The sequence below is a fragment of the Vicugna pacos genome, chromosome 6 (genome assembly GCF_048564905.1).
Source record: "Vicugna pacos chromosome 6, VicPac4, whole genome shotgun sequence".
Classification (NCBI taxonomy): Eukaryota; Metazoa; Chordata; class Mammalia; order Artiodactyla; family Camelidae; genus Vicugna; species Vicugna pacos.
The window spans coordinates 9,291,350-9,313,272 of NC_132992.1; the positions used below are offsets into that span (position 1 = coordinate 9,291,350).

At 49.0% G+C, this 21,923-nt stretch overlaps 1 protein-coding gene across 1 annotated transcript in view; it reads left to right on the plus strand.

Moving 5' to 3' along the window:
* Window positions 1-21,923, plus strand: part of MYO1E (myosin IE) — a 189,682-nt gene that overhangs the window by 155,389 nt on the left and 12,370 nt on the right. Inside the window, exons 22-26 of the mRNA XM_006210989.4 lie at window positions 4,425-4,570; window positions 12,125-12,271; window positions 12,797-12,954; window positions 15,097-15,189; window positions 17,817-18,018. Coding sequence (XP_006211051.1) covers window positions 4,425-4,570; window positions 12,125-12,271; window positions 12,797-12,954; window positions 15,097-15,189; window positions 17,817-18,018 — 746 coding nt within the window. The remainder of the gene's footprint in view (window positions 1-4,424; window positions 4,571-12,124; window positions 12,272-12,796; window positions 12,955-15,096; window positions 15,190-17,816; window positions 18,019-21,923) is intronic.

The window sequence follows — 21,923 nt, forward strand, 5'->3', positions numbered from 1 at the left end:
GTTGGGCTATGGACCTATAGTTAGGGATCCAAAGCCTACAGGAACCTGTTAGTCTGAGAAATGCCCTGAGCTGTTTTCGAGTAGTGGGATTAGGAGTTATAAGAGTCCCTGAATTCATTCAGGGGAAAGGCTGCGGTGTCCAGGAGTCAGGACAATTCCTAGATAAGTTACTTCTTGTTTGACCATTTTAGCCTTGGACCTAAAAACTTTATATCCCCACTCAGCCAAGAAATTAAGAGTTTGGATTGCATGCTGGGTGGCCTGGTCTCCAGTAAGAGGGCAGATAAGTAGATCATCTACATATTGGAGAGTAGTTCCTTTTTCAGGCTGTAAGCCCTGTAAATGTTGGGCCAAAGCTTGCCCAAAGAGGTGAGGACTGTCTCCAAACCCCGGTGGTCGTGCTGTCCTGGGTAGCTGGCGTTGATACCCATTGGGTGAGTTCCACTGGAAGGCAAATAAATACTGGGACTGGGGACTAAGGGGTACACGGGAGAAAGCACCTTTAGGTCTAAGGTAGGGCACCACTGGGGCTCCTGGAGGGAGGGAGGTTCCCCAGTAACACACAGGTTTGGAACCACTGGATGAAGAGGCACTGCTGCCTCATTTATGATTCGTAAATCCTGGACCAGCCTGTAGGTCCTGTCTTTTTCAGTGACCGGAAGGACAGGTGTGTTGCAGGAGGAGTTAACACTGTAAGGAGTTAACACTGTAAGAACTTAGAAATTATAAGCTGAAGGCCCTTCCTTGCGTCAGGTTTTAAAGGATATTGTTTTCAATTAGGGAACCAGGTGGGATCTCTGAGGGAGGTGACAATGGGAGCAGCTGTCTTTGCTCGCCCTGGGATAACTGGATCCCAGGCAGCAGGATTAATTTTATTCTCCCAGGCCTCTGGGTCCAGAGGTCTTTCTCCTTCCCCAGAGAGCAATAAGAGTTGTAAAGAGGTGGAGGTTTGGGGATTTTCTCCCAGGATAACTCGGGTTCCCAACTTGTAAAGATCTCAGCCTAAAAAGGGGCTGACACTCTGGCATGCATAAGAAAGAATGTACGAGGGAGCGTTCGTCCCAGAAACAACAAAGGGAGTGAGTAAAGAATATTAGGGTTGGTTTACCTGTGATTCCCATAATGGTACAGAATCTAGAGAAGGGTCTGGAGAAGGAAGTTGGGTGGTCTCAGTATCCAAAAGGAAAGTTACTGTCCTGCCTGTCACATCCATTTGTCCCCGTGGCTCCAGCCCAGAGATGGGGATCTTTTGCGTTGGGAGTGACTGCAGGGGGCTTCTTCAGTCCTGGACAACCATCTGCAGGTCTTGGGCCGGTTTTCCCCTGCGAGCCATTTGGCTTGAAGGACAGAGGATCACCCCATGCCCCTGTTGGCTACACTGAAAGCAGGCAGATCTTGGACATCTGTCCCTGTAAGGACATTCTTTGGCCCAATGACCAGGTCGGCAGCAGATGCTGCCCTTGTCGTTGGACTTACTCGGGCTATTGGGGGCCGGGTACGTCAGGGCGGTGGCTGCCCTTGAGGGGCTGCAGTCACCTGGGCAGGCCTGGCCTCCTTCCTTCTTTCTTTCTCCTGAGCCCTGGCCTCTTGCATCTGATCTCGATTATAAAAAACCGTGGCAGAATGGTTAGCACTTCATCAAAACTTACTCCAGGTTCCAGGATCCCCTTTTGGTGTTTTCGTCTAATATTGGGGGCAGACTGAGTGATAAATTTATCCTTTGAGATAATTTGTCCCTCATATGAGCTGAGGTCTAAGTTAATATACTTAGTAAGTGCCTCCTGGAGCTGCTGTATGAAAGAAGTGGGGTTTTCTCCGGGCTCCTGAGTAACAGCCAACACCTTAGAATAACTAACCTTCTGTCGGGCTGCCTGGAGTCCAGCCTTAACACAGATTAAAACGTGGTCCCTTTCCCACTTTTGGTTAAGGTCATTGTAATCCCACCTGGGGCCCATAGGGGGAACAGCTGTTTCTATGGGGTAATTGTCGTTAGATAGATGTAGATTATCTGCATATTTCCTGGCTTCTCTGAGAACACTTTCCTTTTCTATGTCAGATAGGGTTTGGCCAAGGATAATATTAACATCTTTCCAGGTGAGATCGTATGCCAGAGTGAGGAGTTGGAATGCCTCTGTGTATTTATCTAGGTTATCTGAATAGCTTCCCAGATCAGTCTTTTTTTTTTTTTAACTTTTTTTATTGAGTTATAGTCATTTTACAATGTTGTGTCAAATTCCAGTGTAGAGCATAATTTTTCAGTTATGCATGAACATACATACATTCACTGTCACATTCTCTTTCTCTGTGAGCCACCACAAGATCCTGTATGTATTTCCCTGTGCTATACCGTACAATCTTGTTTATTCTACATTTCCCAGATCAGTCTTAATTTGTCTCAGTTCTACCAGAGAAAACAGCTTACGTATGAATTGAGGACCAAATTCTCTACCGGTTTCTACCAGGGGGCAGGTCTTAGCTATCACAGGTAATGGAGGAGCTGAAGGCAGTGTCTTTCCTGAGTATGAGGGAAACGAGGGGTATATGGTAGGGAGAGCAGGGCAGGGCGTAGGTTTAGGAGAGTCCCCTTCTCTGGGGGTGTTGAGGACAGTAGGTTATTAGATGTAACCATTACCTGAGTGGTTAACTTACATCCTTCTAGGAGATCACTGCTGTCCCTCAGGAAGTAAAAGATACAAACACATGGTGTTTCAGACCATTTGCCTTGTCTCTTGCAGAAGAGGTCAAGCTGGAACAAGATGGTGCGTTTATGCTCCCGTTTATAGGCCATGCTTCCTCTCAGGGATGTCGATGTTGTGGCCAGGCAACATTGCAAAGGAATATAAGTGTTTTTCTTTTGAGGGTTTGTGGATTCAAACGGTCCCAGTTGGCCAACATGCAGCCCAAAGGAGTCCCAGCAGGGACAGACTCTTGGTTTTCCATCTGAAAAACAGGGGGAGAACACAGTGGGGTTTCAGAGCTTAGCGTCCTAAGGTGAAAGGCCTGTGGACTAGGCTGACATCTCAGCCTATCCTCAACCAAATGCATCCTAGAAAGTAGCCATGGATCAGCAGTGCCTAGCGTCCTAGGGTCCTGATTCGGGCATGGAAGCTGACGTCTCAGCCTCCACTCCAGAAAGGGGGAAACAAGTCTTGCTGTGTGCTGGGTGTCTCTGTGGTCTGATTGGAGTGATCTCCTTTAGATTAGCCAGTGGCTGGTCACCCGGGAGCAAGAAAGAAAAGGGATTAAGTTTATTGTGGCTCTGGCGTACCCTTGCTGAGCTCCACCTGGAGCTCCCTGGAGGGCAGGGTGGTGAGGCGGGGAGCAAGCTGGCTCTCACAGCACAGCGCAGGTGTGGACAAGGTGTTCTGTGGGCAGGCGTGCATGTGGCTGGACATGGGGAGGTGGCATGTGGCCTCGGTACCCCAGTGCAGCAGTCTGCCGGAGCAGAGGGTCCCAAATGGGCCACCTGCCGCCCGACCGGCCCAGTACTGCCTGGAGCTCCGGACGCAGGGCAGGAGGGAAGTGGGGTTGCACCCTGGGCCCCGGCTCCTGGCACGGAGATCCGCGGCCAGAGGGGCCACCCGCCACCGACCGGCCCTCATGGCTTGGAGCAACCAGGTGTGCACCCAGCTGCCTCTCCCTGCCCAGCCACCACTCACCTACGACGCCTTGTATTCTCGGCCCAGCTGCACAACCGGCCCTAGGAGCTTGTGCTCCGCTGACTGGCCTCAAGGAGGGAAGAGGAAAGTGAAGGAGATAGGATTAGGTTTAAGCATGCAATCTGAGTCATGGCGCCTAAATTAATGTTACCGGGAAAAGAGAAATAAGAATTACCTTGGTTCTTAGTCACCTGGGGGAAAAAAAAGAATTTTTAACAAGAGACATAAAGCATGATATAAGCAAGATGTTTATTAGTGAAGTAAAAATGTAGTGAAAGATAGTGCACTCCTGAGAACTGGGAGGGGGCCTATCCAAGGGAGGAAGAAAGGCGCCTTTGTTTTTCCTGCGTCTACATCCTGGCTGGGGGACGGGGTTTCATGATCGATTGATTGGATTGATTGATTTGCAGCTCGGGTTCTTTGAGTGACCAGGCTGATTGACAGCTCAGGTTCCTTGCACTCAGGCTGATTGAAAACTCAGGTTCCCTGCGCCCTGGCACGCCCATTGCCTTTTGGGCAGGCTCATTGGGTCACGTTACGCCGGGGCCTTCTCTTATGCACAGCTGCAGCGTTTTGATTTTAACTGGCTTCTTTTGCTGGCCCTCAGGGAAAGCAAAGGCTTCTGGAGCCCCTTATCCTGAGAGCAGATGTGCTGTTATTTTCTGGGTTGCTCCTTTCCCCTTTCTGTCCCCCTGCCCAGTGCTCATGTCTGTCTAACTGCCTAACACGACCACCTCCTTCACACGCCTCTCCCTCTCCTTGCAGGGTGTCAAGCGAGACTTGCTTCTTACTCCAAAGTGCTTGTACTTAATTGGACGAGAAAAAGTCAAGCAGGGCCCGGACAAAGGCCTTGTGAAGGAAGTGCTGAAGCGGAGAATCGAGATGGAGAGGATCCTGTCCGTGTCCCTCAGGTGAGTGGTGACGGCGCAGCAGCAGGGAGCCCCGTCTCTCTTCAGCATCGCCACCCGCCATCCCAGGTGCGGCCTGGAGAGAGGCTCCTCACTTGCAGTCGTGGTGAAGGGAACTGAAATTCCCGTCTTGCCTCAGAGGGCCTGACCCTCACACATCTCCGGGCATCTCTGTTCCTCAGAGAATGAGATGCCGAGGAAAAGTTGCCTTGTGATCTGCTCCTCCAGTCAAGGGACACTCAGATTCTTTGTTCCCATAAACTTTGATAAATAAACCTAGGGTGTGAAACAGACACAGCCTGATTGCACTTGCTGAAGTGGGGCCAACAGTCCAGAGCCCGCCCGCAAGCCCACGTCGGCCGTGTCGAAGCCCTAACCCATTTCACCAGCAGAGGCCCAAGCAGAGGGGGCCAGACGGGCACCACGATTGGTTTAGTTTGCCGTGACCTCCAAGTGTCCTAGAGGGGGCGTGTCTTTGGACTCCTTGAGGCCCTTTCTGCCTGTTCATGCCCGGGAGGGAGTACAGATTATGCGTAGCCCTGGAGTCCTTGCCAGGTGCTCCTTCGTCTCCAAGTTCACGGGCAGGCCTTGCGCCCCTCCTGTGTGCACTCTGGCTTTCTTTTGGTAGAGGGGCGTCTCTGCCTGCTGACACTTCCCTAAATCCTCCCATGCTAGTAACTTAGAGGGTAACTAAGCTCCCTCTGATGAGAGGAAACCCTGTCAGTCCACAGAAGGCTAAGGGAAGAGGAAGAAAGGTCCCGTTGAGCCAGCAGCTTCCTCCCTGCGTTGCGTCCCTGGGCCCTGCTGAGGACGCCACCGCCTCTGCCGGGGGGCTTCGCGCTGCCGCTGCATTGCAAGTGCTGTTCTGGTTGCGAACGTGTCTTGCTGGAATTGGGACACCTCTAAACTCTTACTCCGCATAGAGGACAAAACTGCTTCTCCCAGGAAGAAGCAGGGGCCTTGTGTGCTGAGGCATCTGGCCCACCAGGCTGGCTGGAAATCCTGGCTCTCGTGCCGTCATCCAAAGCAGATTTTAAATTGTGTCCATTCTTGGCTGTGTCACTGTGGTTTCTGATTCTGTCTGTTTCCCATTTTCCTGATAAAGGGCCAGGCGGTGCAGCGAGGTTAAGTGTTTAAAACACTTCAGTTCAGGATGTGGTAGAATTTTTTTCTGGTCAGTGGAGGTACTGGAAATTGAACCCAGGACCCCATGCAAACTGAGCACACGCTCTACCACTGAGCTATTCCCTCCCCCAGGATGTGGTGGAACTTCTGAGCAGATGAGTCCATCGGCAGCTCTTTGCAGCCCCACCTCGGATGGGCCTCAGTGCCGTGGATTTCACGGAAAAGCTCTCAGCACTGTCTGGTTTTCAGGTCTTGCTGAGCATCCAAGCTCACTGGCTGGGTCACAGCCTGAGCTGGGCAGCCTGCCGGCCCCACCCTTCCTGGCTAGCTGGGCCTTGAGGCTGCCCTTCGTGTTCCAAGGAACCCAACTGGAAGCATCTCTTTTTCTTGCCTGGGGACCAGCTAGACCTCGGCGAATGTGGGTGAGCTGCGAAGTGCTGGGAGAATGACAGCTTTGGTCATCATTGGTCTTCCTTTTATTATCGCCCAGGTCTGTCTGCAGCCTTCAGACCCCTCACGGAATGCCTGATCACAGTGTATCTACATTTGTATCAAGTACTTTGACACTTACTATCTTGTCCCTCTAGTCTTCGAAGTGTGGGATAGTCACTCTCAATTTTTTTTTTCTTTTTTTTCTTTCTTCTCACAGCTTCTGGGGATGCAATGTCTCAGTAAAATCAGCTTCTTTTTCTGCTTTCTCTTTAGTATTCATGGCCTGGACATTTGCTTCCTTGTGGCCTCTCCTTGTTAGAGGATGTAATGAAATGAAGAACTTAGCCTGAAATTTGTTCTGGCTCTAGGGGAAAAAAAAGCCTGAGTCATTTTAACTTGTCCTCCTTGTGTATTACAGTTACTGAGCCCCACACGTACCAAGATTAGTACTGTTCCCTCATTTCCATCATCCACCCAGACGGATGATGGAGTGTGTAGAGTCAAACCCACAATAGAAATTGATTGTAGTGCCAGATGAACAAGTGTGTATGTGTGTGTGTGTGTTCTCAATATATTTCAGTATTGATATGGAGAAATATTTTAACAGTTGTCTTGCACTTTAAGAGGAAAGTTGCAACGTGTGTGTGTTTTCAAGACTTTATGAGGCTTCTTGACTCTTGGCTGGAATGATCACCTGGCTGCTGCTCGTTCAGACTATCAGTGTCTTCTTTCAGCCCGTCTCTGACTCTTATAACTATTATCAATAAGGCCAAATTGGCTTACAGCTCTCTATTCAAACACACCAGCCCTACAGAAACAATTACGAGACAATCTGGGGAGATGTGAACATGGCAAAATATCTGATGAGGGATTTATTCATTTCTTTAGGTGTGCTAATGGTACTGTGGTAATTTTTATTCAAAGAGGCTTTATCTCTTAGAGATAAGCACTGAAATATTTAAGAATAAGATAATGTAATATTTATACTCTGCTCTAAAATACCCTAGCTGGTGTGTGGAAGTGGGGGGAGTGGGCCTGTAAAGAAATATGACTGACTGTGGATTGATCCACATTGCTGAAACCTCCTGACATGTGCAGGTTCATTCTGCTATTCTGCTTTTTTATATATTTGGAATTTTCCATTATAAAAATTGTTTCCTAGTCTTCCAGTAGACATCATATTTTTAGAAGTCTTTACCTTTTGTAAATGTACTGAAATATATCTAGCTGAATTATAATTGAAAATTCTTAAAAATGCTTTTAACTTACAGGGAAAAAAATAGATTAGACCCAATAGCTCAGAGATATGGTGACTACAGTTGCTCAAAGGAACAAGAAAGATGTTTATCTAAGTATAAGTTAGGAAGATTGACACCCGCATTTCTGCCTTCATTGGAGACATGGTGAGGATCTCAGGAGTGACACACTGACGTGTAGTTGAGACATCGGATTTCCGAGGCTTTGGGCTATCTGCTGACAGGAGGCCGAGCATCAATTATTGAAAGATCCTTGCAGAGCTGCTTCTGGCCCAAGCACTGACCTGGCCTCACCCTTATTTTAAAAACTCAATTTGCTGGAAGGGTGGCCACCAGGTGTAATAGCCCGTGCTCTTTGCCTTCCTGTTGGCGGCAGTGTTGGTGTCATCACTCTCATATCTGGGGCTGTCTCTGCTGAAGCTGCCGAGGGCCCTTCCCATTCCAGTAGCTGATCCCCAGAGGGCTAAGCCCGAAAGCTATGGGGCTGCCTGTCTGGGTGGGTAGATTTTCTACTACTTGTACTACTGGAAGAAGGGGCTTTAGACGGAGGCCCCAGGCCCCCTGGGATGGCTCACTGCCTGATTGCCCTACTCCTCCGGCAGCAAGGACCGTCTGCTCCCCTCCCTGCTCGGCTGACCTGACGCATGACTGAAACCCTGCTCGCTGTGGCCTTTGAGCTTTGGGAACCTGGGAGCTGTTGACATTTTTGGATTGATCCGCTTCGCTTGTGTTCAGCTCTGGATTCGCGGGTGAACGAGACACCGTCCCTGCCTCGAGGCGCCCCATCCCGTTCTGCAAGAGGGAGCAGTGTCCTGAGTAAACGTGGTGCGCGGCTTGCATGTGTTGAGCCTGTGGTACCCGGGTCACTCCTGGGGGGCAAAAGACGGGAGTGAGCCTTTTCCCCTGGGGGTCCCGGGAGGCCTCTCCTGGGAGGCCGGTGCCAGGGCCTAACACCACGTGTATCTGCACTGTCCCACAGAAGTTAAGTAGGATTCCCAAACTGGTGTCATTGGTTTCTGTGAACGGTAGAATTTTTTTCACCTCTGTAGTGTTTAGCTTACTAAAAGGAGCATCTATTTCATAAGCAGGAAACATTTTTTTTTAAGGCTTAAATAAAGGCAGCGGCTGTCCTAGCTGAAACTGCCTTTTCAGCTTTAAGGAAAAAAACTCCTGGGGCGAGGGTATAGCTCAGTGGTAGAGTGTGTGCTTAGCATGCATGAGGTCCTGGGTTCAATCCCCAGTCTCTCCATTAAATAAACAAACAAACAAACCTACCCCTCCAAAAAAAACTCCTTTAAGACCTTACCCAGTGTTTTATACCTAAAATTTTTGAGAAGAAACTATTGGGGGAGCGTATAGCTCAGTGGTAGAGTGAGTGCCTAGTATGGGTTCAATCCCCAGTACCTCCATTAAAAAAAAAAAAAAGACTAATGACTTCCCCCACAAAAAAAATTTTTTTTAATTAAAAAAAAGAGAAGATACCGGTTATGGAAGTAAAACAAGATTTCCTAGTATTGTCAGCAGTACAACAATAAGCCACAAAGATGGGAGAGTGAAGAAACAGTAGAGAGCCAGACCGGCGGCCGGTAACGCAGTTTCCAGCACAGGACACCACTCCGGGCGTCTGTAAGGAATTGCAGCTTGAGCATATGAGTAAGATGGAGGTGAAGTCCAAAAATAAGTCTGATTTTTTTTTTTTAGGAAAAAAAATAAATGGAAAAGCTTTGTTTTCAGATGTAGGCGCGTGGGCTGCGGAGAGGGAAATGAGCTGAAACTCTGGCCTGGGTGAGGATGGCTTCCTGACACTTGGACCTGGGTCACTGAAGGGCATGTTTTTTAATTTGATGGTTGAAGTCAAAGTATCCAAACAGTCTCTTCTCATCTGCAGACTCATGCTGATAATTGACCTTGATGTTTGGCCTGCTTGCTTTGTTTATTTATGATCGTGGAACTCCTAATAAATCTGAGCACATTAAACCACGCAAGGTTTCTGGCGTTGGGCTGATTTAACCCTGTTGAGTAACCGCCATTCCACCTAAAGCACAGCCCGGCAAACAGATGTGCCCAGACGTGTCAAGTGCTTTGCGTCAAGCAGCTAAAGCGGGAGCTTCACTCCACCCTACACACTAAATCTGGGGTTCGTCCTGGCTGCCTCTTCCCCCATCGTATGCACCCCCTTCGTATGCAGCCGCTGCCTTAGACCTGTGCTAGCACGCTGGCACTTTACTTTCTTAATTCCGAATGACGGGAGAGCCGTTCTGAGCAGCTTTTACACAAGTGCCTTTTGGAATTTCGAATTGCTGTCATTGAAGTGATGAAGACAGTTACAGAGTTTTCATCTGCCTGTTTCTAGGCAGTGGCTTTGTGGCCACACTCCCTGAGGTATATTATCCTCAAACTTTAAGAAGAGAGTCTAATTCCAGGTTTGGAAAAGTTGATGAGCAAGGAAGTACAGAGGGGATTGTGAGCTGTCCTGTGATTCTCATTCCTCTGCATGTTGATAGCCGGCAGCCCACCCCAAGGCCGCATTCCCCAGGCTCCTTTCTGCCAGGTGTGACCATGTGACACATCGCTGGCCAGTGGGGTGTGAGCAGTGATGTGCATCTTCTGGGTGATACCTGTAAAGGTGGGGAGTAGGCAGACGCCTGGCTGCCAGGCGCTGTAGGACTGTCGTGTTGGCCCTGAATTGCTTTTGTACATGCTGTTGAGTGACAGAGACAAAAATGCTATGTTGCTTAAACCTCAGGTTGTCGGGGTCTTCATCACAACAGCAAAACCTGTATCTCAGCCAGCACAAGAGTGCGCAGGTAGCGTGGCTGTGATGTGGGGATATTTGAGAACAAACTCTTGAGGTAATAGTCATGACCACGTGCTCCACCCAGGTGGCCATTAGGTGTCCCCAGATGCCTGTAAAGGGTTCTGACTTTGAATCCAAGAACTCTTCGATGTCCCCATCTTCAGTAAACAGGCCACGAAGGGCCCCGCTCTTTCTTCCCCGTGATGGTGTTTTGCTGCCAGTTTCCTCCATTCCTGCCCTGGAGCTGCATGTGCTGCTGCTGTGTGCCTTTATGTTCCCGCTTGATTGGGGTCCTACCTTAGACCTTCTTCCTCCTGTGAATTACGAGGCTCCTTTCCTGTAGGGAGACTGAGGAGCTAAGGTCTCAGAGAAAGAGGCTGTGGCTGTAGCATCTGGCTCAATCAGGGACAAGTCATTAGCTCCCTGCTGTGGCCCAGAGAGAGACGGTTCCTGACAAAGCTGGGATCATCCAGGCTCTCTCTGCCCATGAAGACCTCTGGTCCCACAGACCGCCCACCCCGACCTTGTCCTAGTCCTGCCACTGCACAGGGAGGCCAGAGGAATTGTAGTTCAAGTGGATCAAACTCTGCAAAAGAGGATCCCTCCCCTCAAGGATCCTCTGTACCCCAGTCCTCCGTGTTTGCCTCACCGTCTGGTGTTGTCACAGCACAGTCATCCCACGGATGCGGCGGTACCAGGGCCCTGAGGGCAGAGCATAGCTGGTTACTAAGGAACCCCGTCCTCTGGTTACTAAGGAACCCCGTCCTCAGCATTTCCTGCACTCAGAGAGATTACAGTTTCCTGTGGTCAGTTCACTGAAGCAAGATCACTTACTTTGTTTATATTACCTGGAAAAACACCTACCATCCATAATGAAATGTCACTCTCTATAGGGTTGTCTTAGGTGCTTGACAGTGTTGCTTGGAGGTGGTGGTAAAGTTGTGTATCATGAAGCCTTTGGGGCGGTGGCCTCCCTCCACTGCACTACACATGCAACAACCAGGGAAGAAAAATTCTCAGTCATATGTGCATTGTGGTTTCCACAAAGTCTGGCTGGGGCTGGGGATGGAACTAATGAACCCCTGACCACTAAGCGTGTTCCCCGGGACTGGCTTTGCCTCAGCCTCTCTCTGCCGTTCTTCCCGCAGCTCCCGACGTTCCCTCCCTTCCAGCTGTGAGTCTCCCCACAGCCCCACCCTGTCCGAACATGCAGCTCCCACGAAGATGTGTTAAGGTGGTGACTGTGCTCGCTGTATGTGCACCTGTCTTGTGTTTCTCTGGACTCTGGTGTGTTTGGACAGTCAACAGACCTGGCTTGCACTATAGCAGAGCACCGAATACCCAGATGCTCCTGAAAGGGCGTGTGAAACCTAGGACTTTGGCTTCCCTTTTGATGACTGAGCTCACGGTTCTTGCCATTAGGACTTATTACAGTAGCTACAACTTACACCAGAAATGGACACATTGTAAACTGACTGTACTTCAATTTAAAAAAAAATTAAAAATACAATAAGTACAACCATATCATAAATTCTGCTAACTTGGAACTTGCATGGAATTGTTCATTTTCAGTCACATTCTATTCATAACATTCTGGATTTTATGATTTTAGGAACATGGAAGTTGAATTTGAAAATGGACTTGTTTGAATACAGACTAAATTGCTCTTAAATTCCTGATTTTTAAGTCATTTTGAAAAAACAGGGGGAAAAGTCACATAAGAGAAGTACTTCGATTATGCTTTTGGTGGGCTGTAAACTTCTTTCAGAGGCATATTTTAGTGACTTTATTTACGTAATTTATTGTGTTTTGTTTTAAAGATAATCCATTACAGTAAGAAAGGCTGTAGAAACCTAGTGCTGTCTTATAGGGTTTAAAAAGAAGTGAAAAAAATCACGGAATAAACGGAAGTGCAGCTCTCACCGAGTCTGTCCCGTCTCTCTGCAGCACCATGCAGGACGACATTTTTATTCTTCATGAGCAAGAGTATGACAGTTTGCTTGAATCCGTCTTCAAGACTGAGTTCTTGAGCCTCTTAGCAAAGCGTTACGAGGAAAAGACCCAGAAGCAACTACCTCTGAAATTTAGCAACACGTAAGTTGGGATCTGGGGCCTTGATCTCACTCCTGGGGTCCAGGCTGAGAGGCGGGGAGGCCTGTGGGGTGCGGCGTGGGGTCTGACTGGCTCCAGCGGCTTCGAGGAGCCCTGGGTGCCTCGACTTTTCTGGTGGACTCTTAGGACCCGTGGAAGACAGTCCAGATGGTTGCCACAGACTTTGAAAAGGTCACTTTTGCATTTCTATCAAATAATGACTTCATCAAATGGTGTATTTTATTTATCTGCTGGACAAAGGTCACCAAGGTGAGGCCTGGAAAGGCAAATGTTTATATATGAGCAATACAGGAATATTTTATTCGGCAGAGCAGACAGAAGTGGAGTGAGGCTGCTAGCAGAAGACAGTGATTGGAGTGGGAGCTCAAGTTCCCCAGTTCAATGCAGAATACAGCCTACTGGTGGGACATATGGTGACTCGGGGGCTGTGATGGCCAGTGTCTTGTGTGTGGACTCACCTCCGTTTGCTTTAACATGGTCTCGACTTGTTAATTATGCTTGTCGCAGGCTTGAACTCAAGTTGAAAAAGGAGAACTGGGGTCCCTGGAGTGCAGGGGGCTCCCGGCAAGTGCAGTTCCACCAGGGCTTCGGTGACCTGGCCATCCTCAAGCCCAGCAACAAAGTGCTGCAGGTCAGCATCGGACCCGGGCTGCCCAAGAACTCCCGTAAGTGTCCGCGGCCACGCAGGTGGGACCACGGCTGGGCTTGGGGCTTCTGGGCTCCCCGCCTGGCCCTCCCTCACCCTGCTCTGGGCCGAACCCTTCTCCTGCCAGACACTCACGATCCATGCACAGATCTGCAGGGGAAAGAACCTGCACGTTTACTGCTTTCTGGGGCTGGGATCTTCTTCAGATTGAAACATTTCAAACCAAACCGACACCAAGGCAAATGGGCGGGTTAAACCTTTCTGAATGATTTAATGGTTATGTGGAGTATTCCTGGCATTACAGTACTAATTGTGTTTAAAACAGATCAGTTTGTTGGCTTTAAATTTCCCAGCCCTTTGCATTCTGATCTTGTCAACAATACAGACCTCATCCTTTCCATCCACATTAAAGAAATTGACCACGTTTACCACTCCCTGCCGGGCTTCGCTGTGTTACTGTGCCTCACGTCTGGTATCTCCCTCCTTCACTTCCAGGGGCGTCATTAGAAGACGCACAGGCACTGACTCACACCCCAGTCTAATTCCTTTATTGGCCTTTGATTCCTTTCTATTTATAGATGATATTTATAAAGTTGTAACACACAGCATAAAGTAATCATATGTGCTATGTATTCCTGTGATGTAGGTATCTTTACAGAAGGCAGTCCATATATATGATCAGTGAAGAATATGCCAAATACAAAATAGCCTTTTTTTTTCTTAAAGACTACATTTTTTTTTTAATTTAAAAGAACATTTTTTTTAATGGCGGCACTAGGGATTAAGCCCAGGACCTTGTGCATCCTAAGCACATGCTTCACGACGCGGCTGTACCCACCCCCGTAAAACAGGCCTCTCGGACACCTGTCTACAGTGTGCATGGTGGCATGTGCTGTAACTCACTAATACAGCACAGAGACACAGCCACTCAGGAACTGTTGGTGTATATCTGTGTATCTTGGCAATTGCCAGAAGACAGCACATTTAGGTGGGATCTTTGAAGAGGGTTTTACATGAAAGGGCTCTTTACAGAGGTATGAGCAGGGTTAAGGGAACAAAGTGGGAACTCAGGAGCAAGGAACAGCAGGGCATCACTGTTACCCCTAAGCCTGAAGGGGCCGAGGGAGGAAAGAGCTGAGACGAATGAAGGATGCAGGCAGGAAGCAGGTAGAAGAGATGCCCTGATGCTCTCTCCTGGTGCTGGTGTCTCCGACCAGTGCCTCCCACTGGCCAAAGCCAACTGGGATGCAGAGGCTTAACAGTCCATTGGGCTCAGACCCCAGGGCACAGAGCCTGGCAAAGAAGCACTGCAGATCACCAGCAGGATGTGTGAGCAGTGCTCAGTAGACCCCAATATAGTGTCTAAGACAGTGTTTTATGTTTTACTACATCTGCATGGGGACGAGGGGCAGGAATGGGACACCCTCCCCTGGCCACGTCCTCTCACCCCAGGACCCGAGACCGGCTCCTTTGCTTCATGCTCTTCCTGCCTTGTCCCTGTTTCCTTTACAAGGCGCTCCCCCTGCACCCCGCTTCCAGCTGATTTAATCTTGACCCCCCTTCATGTCCTTCTGGAGCCCTTGTTTCTTGTCCTTTCTGACACATCATCTCTGCAGAGATCCCAGCTGGCCCCAGCGGCCCTCCCGCCGCAGTCCTGGTTCTGGCTCGCAGTGCAGCCCCATCACCACCGCTTGCCTTCTCACTCTGCACGCCTGTGTCAGGGCTACAGGTCTGCTCCTACCCTCGGGGTCCTTGCGTTTACTTGGAAGACCGTAGCGCACGGCCTCTGGCGCGCGCGGCTCTGGGCGGAAGCAGAGGCGTCAGCGCCGCGGGCCTGGGCCGGACCGGAGCGCCGGCGCTCGCTGTCGCATCTGTCTCTTTGGAACATCCACAGAAATAGAAACCCCTCTGTACGCTTATTAGTGCCTCTTGGGGAAGCCTTTGTGTCTCACATTTCAAAGCCCTGCCTCCGTCGACGTGTCCTCGGCCCCTCCCGGCCGAGAGCCGCGCCGACAGGGCCGCCGGCCTCCTGCAGACCCGCCCAAGTGTGGACGCCTGCGGTCCAGACTCCTCTCGCGTGTTCCCTGAGCACAAGAACCATCAGGGGCCTAAAACCAGCCAGCAGCGCTGATTCTAACTTTGTCTTGCTGGTTTATTTCAGGTCCTACCCGACGGAACACCGCTCAGAACCGGGGTTACCCCGGCAGGACCCACAATGCCAACTACCCGATGAGAGCCGCGCCTCCGCCCCCAGGTAAGCCCGGCGGGGCCGCGGGCCGGGAGCCTTCCGGGTAAACACATCGGGGGAAACGCGTTAGCGGATAGATGACCGCGCGGGAGTCCGCCGTGAGCCAGCTCAGGGCCGGGTGTCATCCTCTGAACACGATGGCCCTGCGTGTGACCCCGAAATTCAGGGAGTTTTATCTGGTGAAACTGCACTCTGGCTGCATTTCATTACCTGGTAATATTACTCCTTTAGGAAGGGCCTTGTACATCAGTCAGAGAAGAAGGAGTTCCTTGTCAGTGACAGCCAGAATGTCCTCAGCTTTGAAGCTGTAGGATGCTGCCTACATGGAAATAGGCGTCTACCAGGTGTAACCCCACCACCACTACCCAGCTCCAGCCAAACACCGTGAAGATATTGCACAACTAGTTACAAACGTAATGACTCAATAGAAAATCTTTATTCTCAGTCAGGCAGAATCAAAGAGAACTGCTCTAAGAAAATAATACCTGAGAAAATTATAAAGTTGATGTAAAAAAATTTTTTGGAGCTTATGTTTCACTTTTCTCATTTTTTTAATGATAAAAATATAGCATGCAAGTGAATAAAATCCAAACCTGAATAAATAAGAGTTTTTGCCCTTAAAAATCTGTTTAGTGTGGGAAGAGCTCTCTTAGAATTCACCAAATACTGCTCCATCATGCACAAAATTCAGTGAATAAAAAACAGACCCTGGAATGTTTGTTTTTTTTTTTTTAATTGGAGGTACTAGGGATTGAACCCAGGACCTCATGCATGCTAAGCACGTGCTCTACCACTGAACTGTTCCCACCCCTGCCTCCCAGAATGTTTGATGTTAATAAGTTTAGGATTGTAGATCTGAAAGGGTCATCTTTGGACCACACTTGACTCAAATCATCCCAGACATGAAAATCCTATTTATAGCATTGTCCAAGATAAGCAATAAAACAGCATTTCTTTTGTGTCCTGGCTTGGACTCTCACACTTGTATGCTAAAATATGGACGCCCATGCCCACCAGTGAGAAACTACTTTTCATCTCTTCTGGAGTCCTCATCCTGCCTGGCCCTGTCTGTCTTCCCCTCTGCCTTTATCCTTGAAAATCCAAGCACAAAGGAAGCTAAGAGAACCAGTGTAGCATTGTGTTACTACTTATGCACCAGCCACCCGTGCAAAATCCTGGCCGGACCACCTAGAAAGCTCACTGGCCTCAGTTAGGTTGGCTAAAGTTGCTTCAGACCAAATACCTGACCTTGAGCATGGCTCCCAACCTCTGTATGTGACAGTTTCTTCATCAGTGAAATGAGCAATTGGACCCGAATCCTTTCGGTCAGCACTTCTCATACTATCTTTGGTAAAGGACCAGGGCTTGTTTGGTTTGGTTTATGTTTTCTTTCCGCCTTAATTTTCAGTCCATCACAAACTTTACTTTTGTAAGATGTAATAAAAATTACTAGAAGAATGAAATTTTAAAAGCATTTTAAAATACAAGCCAAAAGGTCTTATGAGATTCAGCAGACATCAAATATGTCTGTGAAACTGCTGTGAATGTTTCTAAATGCATACTCTTAATTTCTGAACTTTTCGAGGGTGGGTAGGGCACGAACAGCACAGAGCAACTCATCAGTGGACCCCCTTTGCATATCATGACCCCAGAACACGTCCTGCTCTGGATGGCCCTCTGTTGTCCTTGGCGATCTTGGCAGCAGGTGGGGTCTCACCAAGCTCCCTGTTTCTTTAATGAAGAAATTGACACTCTGAAAGGTCAGGTGCCTTGCTTCAGGTCAACACGGCTGTCAGAGACAGAGCCAAAACTGAACTCTAGTCCCGTGTATAAACTAAGGGTCATCCCACTGGTACCAGAGAGTTCTTCTCTTAATTTGGATGGAAGAGGTCTTAGAATGGATTCACCAAAGTGTGCCTTGGAGAGTCTTGTTCCCCTTCCCTCCTGCCCAGATCTGTCAGTGGAAGAAGAGATAAGGGCTTTATCACACACAGCATGGAACGATAATGCCCCTTCAGCACAGACGTGTGGTTTGGAGCCCAGCGCCAGAATCCATTACTTACTGGCTAATGTGATCTTGACTAGGAACAGCTGGCTAGGAGACCTTGCTCTATCAGGATTGATCCAACCATCCGCCACATTTGCCCTGCCTGTGTGGGGTGCTCCTTCCACCTCCCACAGCCTGGGGCTCCTGCAGAGGACACCCAAGACTGACCCCTTGAATATGGATGTCCAGCTGTTTAAACAGCTACCTGCCAGCCCTCTCTTGAATCATAACCTCATCATTTTTCTTAAACCTAAGAATTCACCTGCCAACTAGTTGCAGGATTACCTTTCCTTGACCTTGGGCTTTGAAACCCTGAACATCTATGTGGTGGTTCTACTGTCAAGTTCAACATGGATGTGTGAGCGTCTGCTTTGTACCAGGCACTCATCAGGCAATTTACAATGTCTTAGCTCTATTCTTCTTAATGTATTAGCAGTTACGCCCTCCATTTTTTCAGATGGGGAAACTGAGGCCAGGCGAAGCTAAGTAACTTGCTTTTGGCTAATAGTTAGAAAAAATTTAGAGAGCCTTTTAACAAAGGATCAGAAAAGTTAAACTTTGTTTTCACCTCTTTTCCTCTTCCTAGGATACCACCAGAATGGAGTCATCAAAAACCAGTTTGTGCCACATCCCCATGCTCCTGAAAGCCAGAGGTCCCATCAGAAGAGCCTGTACACCTCCATGGCCCGCCCACCCTTGCCACGGCAGCAGTCCGTCGGCTCAGACCGAGTGTCACAGACACCGGAGAGCTTGGATTTCCTCAAGGTCCCAGACCAGGGAGCCGCAGGGTAAGAGTCACTGCCTGTGGGAGACCTCCGTCTCCATCAGTCACACCCAGGCTCGAGGACTTGGGGGGGCTGTCTGTGCTCCGTCTCCATCAGTCACACTCAGTCTTGAGGATTCGGGGGGTTGTCTGTGCTCCGTCTCCATCAGTCACACCCAGGCTCGAGGACTGGGGGGGGCTGTCTATGCTCGGTCTCTATCAGTCACACCCAGGTTTGAGGATTTGGGGGAACTGTCTGTGCTCCGTCTCCGTCAGTCACACCCAGGTTTGAGGATTTGGGGGGGCTGTCTGTGCATGGTTCTCAAGTTCAGTTTCCCACCCACACATGTAATCTAGCCCCCAGGCTGGGAGGCCCTCGGATGCCATTCCTAAAAAGTACAGCCAAGTTGATACCACATCATTCATTCTCCAGAGAGGGCTGCTCTTGGAAATATCAGAAGAGGTGTCCCCTTCAGCCCTGCAATCTGACTGCTCTGTGACCTTTTTCCTCTCTGGGATGGTTGAGGAATAGTGGGGCTTTTGACTTATGACTGTGCCTGAAGTTGCATAAACACAGCAGCTCGCTGAAACATAAAGAGTGACATCCCAGCATCCTGTGAGGTGTAGGTGCTTGTTTATGAATACGGATCTTCTGGTCTTTAAAATGAGAGTCTTTCTGCATTTCTGTAACAGAAAGTGGAGAGTGGTAAAACCAAGGCTTTTCGGTTGGAGGAAGTGAAGATTCCTTAACTCCGTATAGAAATGCAGTTGCCAAGTGTGGAAAGGGGGTTGGACGTGTCCTGTGGAGTCACCGGGCATGTAGCTAGGGCCAACTTCAAGGCAAGTGCGTGACCTGTACCAGGAGGTAGATCTTGGTGCCAGGAAACAAAAGCACATTCCAGTAGTCCCAAGATGAGCTGTCCTAGGATGTAAGAAGCACCTTGTCCCTGGACGTATTCAGGCACAGGGTGGGTGGAAATCTCCAGGCAGGAATATTGCAGAGTGAGATTGTCAAATGCCGGATAAGAATGAGAATCCTATTTCAGCCCCTATTACCTGTCTAGTGTCGGACCTGCTACTTCCCTCTCTGAGCTTCGTTTTCCTTACCTGTGCAACACTGTAGAGCACCAAGCTTGCAGGGGTGTTGGGGGGACTGGAAATAACATACATGAAGTACCTGCTGTGGTCCTGAGCATATGTGAGAGGCCACTCACTCAACTGTAGCTCGATGACCATGATGGTGTTGGTGCTGATGGAGGTGGTGGTACAACCCATATCTCATGGTGGTTGAGCTGGTGATTTTCTGTAAGGGATCTTCCAACTCCACGTGATTCTCAGTGAGGGGTGTCCTTCTCTGCTGAACCCCGCAGTGGGGTTGTTGCAGCCCCCACTTCCCCTCCTTCCTGCCTACCTCCGTTTTCCATTCTCGCCATATCTCTAGAATAATTTAAAAAAAAAGAGGTTCACGTGTGATCAGGAGACTTGTATACAAAATAGAGCCGTGCTGGGTGAGAAGCGACCACTCCTTCCTCTGGGAGGGTGGCCACCCGTTCACCTCCAGGCCCCACCCAAGACCACAGAGCTCTTGGGAGCTTTACCAGAGCTTCACCAGCCTCTCTCCTGGGGTTCCTTTGCCCCTAGCAAGTCTTACCTCATTTGGGCCTTAGAGGGGAAAGCACCTCAGTTTTATGCCGATGGCCGTCGGGAGAGTGGGTGTCACTCTTTATCGGAGCTCTCTTTTTGCTCCCCCAGCTCTCGTGTACGTACCTGTATCCGACCAGTTGCAATGATCATGGTCTACCTGATGGGCTCGGTCTAAAGAGTTAGTTCTCAAACCTCACGTGCACCAGGATCACCTGGAGAACTCCCTGACCTGTGTCTGGTGTTTCTGATTCAGTAGGATCGTGGCGGGGCCCAGGAATGCACATTTCTACCAAGTTCTCAGATGATGGTGATATTGCTGACATCTTGAAAACCACTGGTCAAGTCATTTTGATAAAACCAGGGAAGTTTCTGTGTTGAGGCAACAGGATTCTTGCTCCATAACCCAGACCTGCACTATTCAGTTGGATGGACTTCACTAAAATAATCAAACAAGCCTTCCTGGGCCCAGTTTGACTTCCCAAAGTAGGCAGGGGATTAAAACCAGTCAGCAAAATGCGCCAAATCTCTTAGCTCTGTCTGCTAGCTTCCTACTTGCTTTGGTTTTGGCAAGCGAAACCATCTTTCCAGCCTGCTCTGCAAGTTACAGACTTGCACACCAGCCAGCAGGGAGCATCTGTCAGCCAAAAACAGGCAATTGAGGAACATTGTGTCTTACCCGAGGCTGCTCCCTTCCAGCCCTCAGCTGCGCGGTTCCTGATTGGAACCTTCTAACGCCCTGTACCTCCTTCAGGCCTAAAGATCAGGCAGACGTGATGCTGTTTTGGCAAGGGCTGGCAGGCTGGAAGGAGAGGACGTGCTCTTCACTACCACTGCAGTAAGGCAGTAAGAGTTTCCTGACTGTATATAAAACTGGTGTGTAAAACTCTTACTAGGTACACTGAGTCCTGGAGCCCCGAGAATCCCAGCCAGCCTCTTCTTTGTACCCTTCAGTCTGCTCTGATGCAAATATTCCTTAAGAAATCACATTCTGGTCAAGCTGCTGAGCTTTTCACTTAGTATGTATTTTCTGAAACACATGACAGTTAAAATAATTTCTAATGTGGGCCAAGACCTTAGACATGCATTCCAGGAGCCTCATGGTTACCTACACTTAGCAGCTCCTCTTTGGCAAGAGAACATGAGTTGCATTTATTCCATGGGAGGTTGCTGGAGCAAACAGGGAATTTCCGGATCCCAAGCTTGTATCTTTCCATAAAGATGAAAATTTCTCTTGGCATCACAGTTCCCATCAGTGCCCTTGACTTTCCCAACCTGTAAGAGGGAGATTACCACCAACTCGCCTTGGACTTGCAACTCTTGGGTTCATCTTTCTTTTCCCTCCCCCGTCCCCAATGTACTTCTTTTTATAGACATATTTAGCCTAAGCAGTCATTTCTTTGGGATCATGTAACATAGATGGATAAAATTAAATGGTGTAGGTAGCACCTCAGGTTACTTCAGGGAAGTCTGTGTCAGTTTATTTTGGGTTCGGTCAATTTCGGGTTTTGGGGGAGTGTTTCGTTCTGCTTTGGTTTTTTTGGAGAGCGCATGAAGCCTTCACTAAAGCAATGACCACCCCGACTGGACTCCGCGCCCTGGTCCCGCCACGTGTGTGCTGTGGCATGGTAGCTGTGATTGCCACCGTCGCTGTTAACCTTGTCCGAGAAAACTGAGACATAGAGGGGGTCATTATCTTGCAGTGCCTTTGTTGTCATTTTGAACAGTCTGATTCAGGTTCGAGGCCTTTCCTGCTTCTCAGGGAATGAGAACCAGTAAAGCAAGAATCACATAAGCAGTTCATTCATCAGCCTTTGCTCTGGCTTCACTTGATTTGCCGATCGAGCGTGCTTCATATCCTCCCTCCTGAAACTGAGATGTACATAATCTACGCCCAGGTCACTGCTGGAAACATTAAAACCAGGACTGGCAGTGTTTTTCTGTTGGCCTTTTTAATCCTCTGGTCCATTTTATGGGAGGACAACTTCAGGAAATTTCGAGATACCCCAGAGAGTAATCCAACTAGAAGTTGGAGAAATATAAAAATACTGAAAAGTGCTCCGTGGTAGGGCTTCTGGCCATGCCGCGAAGGCGGGATCGATGGAAGAATTTAAATGCTGCCTGTGTGTCTCTTGACAAGATTCCCCTAATGGAGTCGTATTTTCAAGGGGCTTAGAATTTCTAACAAGTGTCCAATAGCAATATTTCTCAACCCATAGTCTACAGGAGCAGCAGCCGTATCCTGGCCCAGGCAGACATGAAGCTTAGGAATTCCTGGCATCCATTCCC